This window comes from Podarcis erhardii (genome assembly GCF_964252035.2).
Source record: "Podarcis erhardii genome assembly, chromosome: 15".
NCBI classification, from domain to species: Eukaryota; Metazoa; Chordata; class Lepidosauria; order Squamata; family Lacertidae; genus Podarcis; species Podarcis erhardii.
Genome location: NC_138505.1, coordinates 39,992,416 through 40,002,376, shown reverse-complemented (window position 1 = coordinate 40,002,376; position 9,961 = coordinate 39,992,416). Strand labels below are relative to the sequence as shown.

At 43.2% G+C, this 9,961-nt stretch overlaps 1 protein-coding gene across 3 annotated transcripts in view; it reads right to left on the bottom strand.

Annotated features, from left to right (window-relative positions):
• Window positions 1–3,144: 3,144 nt before the first annotated feature.
• Window positions 3,145–9,961, bottom strand: part of HIP1R (huntingtin interacting protein 1 related) — a 65,834-nt gene continuing 59,017 nt past the window's right edge. For all 3 annotated transcript variants that reach the window (XM_081842574.1, XM_081842576.1, XM_081842575.1), the window contains exons 29-32: window positions 9,715–9,838; window positions 8,385–8,446; window positions 7,059–7,259; window positions 3,145–6,311 (exon numbers count right to left, since the gene is read on the bottom strand). In XM_081842574.1, the coding sequence (XP_081698700.1) occupies window positions 6,273–6,311; window positions 7,059–7,259; window positions 8,385–8,446; window positions 9,715–9,838 (426 nt within the window). In that variant the 3' untranslated portion in view covers window positions 3,145–6,272. The remainder of the gene's footprint in view (window positions 6,312–7,058; window positions 7,260–8,384; window positions 8,447–9,714; window positions 9,839–9,961) is intronic.

Here is a 9,961-nt window from a genome sequence, read left to right as displayed (position 1 = left end):
CCAATCTAGACCTCCTTATGAACCCTCCAACTTTCTTTCTGCCACTTTTCTTCCCGCCATCCTAGACTGTAACTGGTGCCCTTTTTGTTACGACAGGAGCTAATTTTTTGTCAGCTTTGCAAAACAAAATGGCCATAATAAACTTTATATTGTATCATATTTACATTCTTCTGATCACTGCCCCTTTTGGGTAAGCTGGCTAAAAGAGCAAAATGCAAAAACCTTTCAGCCTGGAAGCCTCTTTCTTCAAGCCATAATCTTCTGTTGGAAGATAAAAGATGAAACATGGGAAATCCGTGTGCATTTGTGCCCGTCCTTGAACTGCCATTTTTCTGTTAGAGGCCATTCACACTTGCCTTGGAACAGGATATCCGCTTCCCATCTGGCTGTGGGACTCTGAGGCTAATTCTGCCAGGGCCAAGATTTTGATCTTGGTGTATGACTAAGTCCTACTGTGCAAATCTTGGGGAACTGTGAAATTCTAGCTTGATGTAGGAAAAATGGTTTCTAGGGTCTGATCAGGTATGAGCTTTTAGTATTCCATGGATGACACAAGATCTCTTTTTTTAAAAAAATGGTGACAAAAGTATACCTGTATTTGCTGAATTCTGTATCTATTATAATCTTATTTGGGCATGGTAACTTGAGTTGTGCCCTTTTTTCATTTTCATTTTCTGTGCTGCTTATTGTGTGTATGAACCTTTGGAGGTTGGTGAATTTGAAAAGTTGGTTCCTTTAATCATCTGTTAATAATTTTTCTTGTAAAGGATGCTTCTTGTGTACTCGGAGGCGCATGGAGGACTCCTACGAGTCACTTCTGTGTCCTAAAAGATTAAGGGGGCTGAATGAGTAAGATGCCTGACTTAATCCTAGACAGAGCCATAAACTGGAGCTTCTGAAACAGCCTTTGAATAATTGGTTTATGTTTCAAATAAGTTGTCTGTTACTTGTTCAGATGAGTCATTTGAATGCATTTTGGGGTGCCAGAGTGGCTTGTGAAGGCCATTCCGTGGTTGTAACACTACTTAATTTTGAAGATCTGATTAAAAATTCTCCCAGAAGTTCAGTCTTGGGTGAGTCTTTCAGCCAGTCGTGTTACTCATTCAGCATGATGATAAGTCATCCTTTTTCCAGCAACCAGAATACAAACACTGGAGCTAATGTAGCCATCTTTTTCCTGCTGCTTCAGAGCTCACATTTGAGTGCCTAAGTGAAAGGCAGACCTCTGTTTGGTGCTATAACTCTGTCAGTTGCCCCTCAAATTAGACACAATGTAGGTACCAATTATGTCTGCCCACCCCTTCAAAAATAGGTTTTGTTTAACAATAGAAATTGGTTGTTCGTATACTGTTGGCTATCTTTATTCCACCACCACCCTCAGCATTACACACTCAAAAGAAAAAAACTTGAGGCAAATGTCTAAATTGAGGTAGAAATGTTGACCAATTGAGGCAGAGGCATCTTAAGTTTAGATAGCATGTGCTGGGCTGGTGGTGGAATTACTGGCATTCTCACAGATTCTCCAGGGCTAAACGGGTTAAATATTTCTCTAGTTTGTAATGGTGGTATAACCTTAGTTGATAGCTTCTCATGTGAGCATCCTTTGTGTGCAACAGAGGCGGCCCCAAGCCCACTTACAAATTTCACAAAACTATATACTTTCTAAAGTGTTTTTAGACAGTGATTGTCCCTATCAAGAAAGAACCCCAAAGCCCATTACTAGTTTTTAAAGAAATTTTGCCTTTTAAAGCAGCAACAATGTATTTTGCAATTGCTGGACTGTTCAGGGTTTCCTCGTGGAGAAGACAACCACACTACCAGCAACAAAAGTGGGCTCTCTTTGTATCCAGCAGCAGTGCATCATGGCTGATGTGTGCCTTAGGAACACTGTTTGTGACTTGCTGATAAAAGATATCTGCATATCTTTCAATTCAGTGGCCATTCAATTGTCTTTTTCTAAGGGCTCCTTTCTGAGGGTTTCTTTTTATGATGCAGGATTTTGAAAGCAAACACAAGGCAGTATCTGCAATTTGCTTGTGGTGAGAAGTGTAAATATGTGGTTGGTAGCCGTGGTTACTAAACTGCTGTAATCAAGGAAAAAGTGGGGAGGGCTGATCCAGTAGGCCTTCCGGTGAGCAGGCTGGTAAATCAAGCCTGCCAGAAGAACTTCTGTTTGTCTCAGATGTGGCAGTTAAAGGAGGATGCAGGCAACAGCCACCTGGGGCTCTGCTGCAGGGGGAGGAAGGTGTTGCAGTTGTGGCTTAGGGGTTATCGCTTGGCTGCTGCTACAGTGGAGCACTTGTTAGACGTCATTGTGTTCAAAATGGTGGTAGCAGGAAATGCAGTTGTTAATTGTGCAAGGCATACTTTCAAATGTTTGTAACTGCATGAAGGGGGGCAAGATCTTTTGTTCCCTCTTGCATGGTGGAAGTGCAAATGTTGAGCAAAATGTTGGGGGGTGAGCGCAGAAAGCAAGCTGTCCTGTGAGGTCCTATGAATGCAACGCTTCTTACGAGAGAACACTGTTGGACATTTCTTCTGATTAAGTGGGACCTGGGTGGAGATGAAACCAAAGGAGTCAGATGCAAATGGATGAATGATTTCTTCCCCACCAATACCTGCTGCTTGCACCCTGATCCTGCACCCCACTTCCTTCTATTCTGCATTCATACAGAAGGAAGTATTACATGTGGGGCTTGGCCACCGGCAACCAGTTGTGGGGTAACAAAGGTGAGAATGGCATTTGAATGGGAGGCACTCCACCGTGGGTGGGGCTTCTTGATCTGTAGGCCACCTTGTGAACAAGTGTTGAGCAATCATTCCCCCTTTATGGAGTAGACTTGATTCCAGTAGTGGCAAAAGATTTAGGAGCCGCCTGGTCATAACCTTCTTCAAAACACTTCAACATATGACTTCAGATGCCTGCAAGTGGCAAATGTTACCTGAAAACTTTCCAAGTTTTTTTTATAAACAAAAGCAGTTGGAGCTCATAAGTTTAAATAGCATTAGAATATAAACTGTTTCAGTGTTCCATTTCAGATATTACTCTTTTGCTAACCTTTATATTAAAAAATTGCAAATGTGTTTTTGTTCATTATACCTGTATTGTGCAGCTAGTGATGTTTTTTTTTTAAAAAAAAAAAAAAAAAAACACCCATTGAACATACACTATTGTGAGGTGAAGAAAGCCATACTCCCTTGGCCAGGGTTGTGTGTGTGTGTTTTGGAGAGGGGAGAGCCACTTTTTTAATACACAACTGTCTTAATTGCCCTTTCTATAAGAGTATACACATGGAGGGATGTCTGCTGTGAAAGGGAATTTCACAGTGTACTTGCTTGACATTAGACCATGCCTATTTCGTAATTGTATATATTGTGGGGAAAGTATAAGTGGATTTTGCTGGATTATCTTCATACATCCAGTGGTAGCAGCAGAATGCAGAAGGGGTGGGGATTGGGGTTAGTACGTAAGAAGAGTCAAACTTAGGATAGGTAACTAGTTTTACTAAGGGAGGCTGGCAGTGTATTTAAGTCCAATAAAGAAGCAGGTGTGTCAGATGCTGGCAATTTGGTAATCCTCTGTAGTAGGCTGTATTCTGAGGCATTATCCTGTCGCTTGTGCCTCAGGGGCAGGCTGCTTGACACTTCATCCCAGGGTAAACTAGTCTTAGGTAGACATGCAGCATGTTGCCTCTAACCCCCAGAGAAGCTACTGGATACTTTTAACTAAGCCTCTAGCAGAATCTCACTTCTGGAAGTAGGACTGTTCCTAATGTAACAAGTCTGTAAAAGTTTCCTTTGTGCTATACAACTGATGAGGATGTGGTTTCAAAACGAGCTTCAGTGTTGAAAGCTGTTTGTTTTTCTTGTAGAATTGGCTGTTAACAATTTCAAGATTGCAGTGATTACCGAATAAAAAAATGCTAGATTTTGTACAAATGTGTGTCTTCTCAAAATTACCTTTTACAACTCTTACAGTCGCGGGGGGGGGGGGGAGTACACCCTTTTTGAATTCTGTGGGTTCATATATGAGGACATAATCTTAAAACCTGCTAAGGAACAAATTATTGTTAAGTAAATACAATCTCAGATGAACAACAACACATGACACATTACACTGTTCCATGATTTATTTAACAGAAATAAAGCCAAAATGGAGAAGCCATGTGTGAAAAACTGAGTACACTTTAGGATTCAGTAGCTTGTAGGACCACCTTTAGCAGCAATAACTTGAACTAATCTTTTCATTGTGGAGTAATTTTGGCCCACTCTTCTTTACAATGTTGGCATTTGTTTATGCACAGTTCTCTTAAGGTCCTGCCACAGCATTTCATTTGAGTTGAGGTCTGGACTTCAACTGGGCCAATGCAACACCTTGATATGCAAAACCAGAGAATTCAAAGAGGGTGTACTTTCTTTTCCCCATGCGTGTACATTGTGCGATTGCTGCTCAGTAAAGTACCACTTTGCCGCTTTGCTTTCCTCTCCCATTGACAAAGATGGAAAAAAGTGACTGAGCCACCTAGTTAACGATCAAAAGGGAAATATATTACCTTGAAATATGTTAACTATGCAGATAACTGCTTCTGTGCTGAGGCTGGTTTGACTTTGTAAAAGAATACTGCACCATTTAATTTTGACAGCTACCACTGTTGGAATGTCAAGGCAAGAAATAACCCATTTGTTTTCTCAGACATTCACACAGCAATTTCAGTATCCTAACACACCACTTGTCTTATTTTATTGCTTATGTACAAGAATACCACAAAGTGTAAACAAATCAAGGCAGACTTCCAGCTATTTGCTTAAAATGTCATTGTTTTTGCTAGTAGAAACACTCCAAAGGAGAGGATAATTATTTTGTGGTACTAAAGTCCTTTGCAATTTGCAGGTACAACGAGCACCAAAAATAATGGCCATGGTTCAGTTCCAATAGCAGAAATCTTGCTCTGGCTACAATTCTACTAGATACACTTGGCAAGAACAATGTCCCAGTGAAGCTACCTTTATATAGAGTCGGCCTGAAGGACTGAACTTGGCAGTTGTAAAGTACCTGCTCAGCAATATCATTAATGGCTTAAATGGAGAAGCCAAGCTGGACAACTTGGTAGAGAAGAGGCCCATGTGTTGAAGCCAGCCAGCTTCAAGGAAGTGGTACTAAGTAATAGTTGTAAAAATATGATCTAGAAAAATATCAGGAAAACAGAACACTGAACAAGGTTTCAGGCAATTAATCCATTTTAATAAGCTAAATAGTCCTATTAAAATTAAGCATTTGGTTCATTTCCCACCCCCTTAGCTTTCCTATAAGTTGCAAATCCTCCTGCTCCCCACCACCACCCCTATTAAACGTCAAACTCTACAACTGTTTCCATCAATAATTGTGATAGGAGTTGGGTGGTTGTCGTTTTTTACATTTTATTCCTAAATTGGAATTTTATAACCTTAAACCAGTGTAGACTTTTTCTCTGCTTGTAGTGCTTCTAGAAGTTGTCAAACCTTTCTGTACAGTAAATAAATCCTATTCCTTTTTAATACATATACAAAAACTGACAGTCTAAAAAGATTGTTATCCTTTTCAGAGTTTTCATCCTGGGGGAAACATTTTTCAGCCTGTAGCATAAACACTACAAAGAAATCCAAGCAGCCTACTTAAAAAGGGGGGGGGGTCACATTTCTTTAAAAAGGCTCCTGTAGTACAGTGATAGGTACACCAACGTTTACTCGAAACAGCACAAGATTCCTATTGCTTATAAATAACTGATATCCACAAAGTAAACTCTCCCCTCACCCTCCCCATTCTTCCCATTTAGGATCTGTGTTCCACATAGGTAACAGGCAGCCTACAGTTGCTTTAAGAAAGCAGTCGTTCTAATACTACCGATCAGGTCAAGCTATACAATTCAAAGGTATCTTTGCTTCTTTCTTGGTCATGGAAGTAAGTTTTCAGTGTAAAGGCAATGCCAGACACAAGGCAACTGAGGATTTATCCAATCTGTTTAAAACACAGACATTTTTAAATGTTGGAATGTCTATAGTTCAGGGCCTTCCAGAGCAGCCCCCTCTCTGTGGAAAGGCAAACAGTCTTTGAGTCTTCCGCCCAGAAATCTGTTGCTTGGAGCCTGCAGGAAAACAGCAGGCAAGGCACAGTGCCTGAACCCCTCCGGGCAGCAGGAAGAAGAGTCAAGCTGGCTAGAAGCTGAATCCCACATGCCTTTTGCTCCTGCTGCTGTTTTCTTCCTTGCTAGGTTGAGTCGTTTGCCATTTACACCTTAGAAGTTGACAACATGTGCCTGGAACACACCATCCTCCTGAACCAGGTACAGAAAATGATAAGATATGGATCGTTACTACCCAACTAAAAGAAATTTTAATGCAATGAGATTTAATCAATCTATTTGTGGCAACTGTTATAAGACACACACTGTTTTTGGATGACGCATGTCAGTTCTATGCGCGTGAGACTAGAGGGGATGCTTTTAAGGCAAAATCTTGTGTCCAATTAAGTTAGGGATGTATCATTTAGTTAATGGAAAACAGTTGATGCCAGCCCTCAAGCTGATGCCCTCCAACGATCCAAAGGGCAGGAGTGATAGGGCCTGGAAAGGGTGTCCTGTAGCCTGGATGGTGTACTATAAATGAAAATGAAGAAGCTCCCTCTAGCTTGTGACCCTTTCCCAGAGGATTATTCTAAAAGTCCAGCATCTTGCATCTTCCACCCCAGGAGGTTCACAGCCTTCCAATGCTTTTCTGTTGCCTCTAATCATGAGGGTACTATAGCCCAAGGGCATGAGGAACCTGTGTTGGTCCTCCAGAGGCTTTTGGTCTCCCAGCCCACATGGCCAGGGATGGTGGGAGCTGCAGTCCAGCAGCACCTGGAGAGCCACAAGTTGTCCACCTTTGCCGCAGCTTGTGAACTTCGGCTGTGTTTTCTCATTCAGCAAATGGCAGTTATCTTGAGGCAGCAGAATGCACAGACTAGATGTGTGAAGAAATACTTTCCTGTATTGCTAATTTCAGTTTCACTAGGGTGACCCCAAATGGAAAGTGTACTGTACCTCACAGGCTGGCTTCAGGGACTGGACAGGCTTCTGAGCAACCGGAGGCTTCTTTAAGCTGCCTGGCTTGCGGGCAACTGTTGGTTTCCCCCCTTCTGCGTTCTCATAGTCAATACCAGCCAAGGCATAATGCTGCCTTCTCAGCTCACCAAGGCGAAGCCTCTCATTCTCCAGGGTCTTTTCCAACTCCAGCACTTTCACCTGCAACAAGCAACATTCTCTGTTGAGCTATGGGGAGTGAGAAATATCAAAGACACCCCATTTCTTATGCAGCTGTTGAACATAGTCACTGTTGCTTAGTTCACATGTTATCCATAGATCTACTCTCATGGCCAGAGTGCGGGAATATTTCTAACTTGGCATCTCTACTCCCAGGTGGCCAAAAGGTCTCCCACTGCTGCCTTTTCTCCTCCTCATGCCTGGGATTGCATACACGCAGCCCCACACGTCCCCCACACCTCATTTTCTCAACTGCCTTGTCTTCCGTGGCACAACTGCTTAGGCTTGGAGAATAGGGTCTGGGGACCAAGTACCGTATTTTTCCGTCTATAGGATGCCCCCATGTATAAGACACCCCCTATTTTTGACATTATTTTTTAGGGGAAAAAATTAGTCTTACACATGGAAAATTACGGTATGTGTAGCCGAACGAAGACACGCTGTTTTCATTTACCTCTGCTTCTCTCTCCATGCTCTGTTGTCTGTCCTGTGATATTCAAACTGTAGTATCCCCTTGGCTGTTATGTGTTACTAAAACATTCACAGAGTCCACCCCTTGCTCAGCTTGTTCAACTGGTTTGGACCATGCGAAACTCTCATCACCCCCAGCCATGCTGGTTGGGGCTGATGGGAGTTGTAGTGCAAAACAGCTGGAGGACACCAGCATCTGAAAGGCTAGTTGTGTTTCCAAGCTCTGCCAGCTGTAACTGACATGCTGAAATCAAGCCACTGTTGTGGGAAAAGGTAAGGATTAGAGTAGACGGACAGATCCAAAGAAGGGCTACTGGGCAAGGAGAGTCAGGCTCAACCTCTGTAGCCTTAAATACGGTGGGAGGAGGCAGCAACTGCCCATTCTTATTAAGGCTTGCTTTCAACTCACTCTTCAGCAAACAAATCATGGCTTACATAACACCAGTATGAAACCCCAGTCTGCATGGCCTATTTAAAGATGTCCCATTGACGACAGCTCATCCCTCAGATGGCTCAAGGGGCAGTTGGCTTTTGTGTGAGAGTCACTTTGGGAACTATTAACCCAGCTTCTATTTTATACTTCCCCAGGAATCTTTTCCACACTTCCCCTGTTTTTCCAAAGAACCCAAACAGCACCTGTGTCTCCATTTCCTCCATCTTGAGTTTGATTAAAGACATTCCAGAGAAGTCCATCGTCTCTGAAAGGAAGAGAAAAGCAAGTCTGTTGTAGAAACTACATATGTTTTCAGCAGGGAGGTGGGGGGCATTTTTTTTAACTCAAAAGTTGCCACTTTCTGCTACCCTAAACCCAGCCCCTCACCCAGTGTGTTCTTGCTTCAGTAGGCGTGTTGAGCAACTTAGTATGTAGCAGGAAAGACTGGAAACCTTCACCATTTTGAGCAATAACAGCATTCGGGGAAAGCCTTCTGTGCAATTGCACCTTTTAGAAAAGCCTCTTGCTGTTCAATAGAACATATTTGCCCCCAACACATCTAGTCCAATACACGAGGCAGTTCAATGAAGTTCTGCCTCCATCTCCCTGGAAGTTGCACATGGCACCAAGCATAAAACTTCACAGCTATAAAAAGGCTAGGCAGGTTTTTTTATATGCAAAATAACTCCTATCTCATGAACAGCTTAGTAGTTTCTTTTTGAGATCCACAGAAGACAAGATGGGCCACATCAGAGGCCAGCCAGATGCCTCTAGAGGGGAAGCCCACAAGCAGGACAGGAGTGCAGTCACCCTCCCCCACCTGTGTTCCCCAGGAACTCAGAGGCACAAGGCCAGCCCCAGAGAGCCAGCATGACTACTCTCTATGGATAGCCGCCGCTTCCTCCTTCATGGAACTGCCTAATCCCCTTTTGAAGCTACCTGGGTTGGTGGCCAGCACCACGTTTTGTGGAAGCAAATTCCACAGTGTGCTGTGTAACATAACGTAATAAAAAACAAAGTCCCTATTAAGTGCCTGTGGAGTCAGTCCAGTTCAGTGATTAAAGCACTGGTCTCACTCCAGAGAGACCCTCCTCTTACAGAGATCATCCAGATACCTATAGGAAGCCTGCAGGCAGAACCTGAAGGCAACAGCCCCCTCCCCACTTGTGCTTCCTTGCCACTACTTCCTCAGAAGTGAGTCTCAATGGTGCCTTACTTCCTGGTAACTGCATTTTAAGACTGCGGCCTGAATGGGCCCAGGATAGTCAGTTGCTCAGCCCAACCTACACAGAGTTGTGTGGATAAATGAGGAGCAGTATGTACACCATCCTGAGTATGGGTAATAGAAATAAATAATACAGTAATGGTGCTACTCTGTCAGCCTTTCATATTAGCCCTGTTCTCCTCATGTCACACTTTCCTTCTCATAATTTTGCAAGCACCAGAAAGGCTTTAAAAAAGCATTTTCAAGAACGCAAGTCTGCCATTTCACACTGCCTTTCCCACCTCCGTGCCCAGACCCCAGCAGCTCACCTTTGTCTTCAACCTGCTCCTGGCCTGACTTTGTGGAAGCCACAACATTGGCAGCCATTTCATTGACAGTGCGCGAGCATTCCTGGAGCTTTCCTAGGTTTCTGCTGTGCTTCTCGGCTTTCACCTGCCATCATCAAGAATATTTCAAATCTTTCGCCAGGCGTAGGGAAAACACGAGCAAAAAAAGGTCTGCTAGTCCATCCTAAAGCTTTGAGCAGCAGCAGCTTGGGGCCAGTTCAGTTGTTAC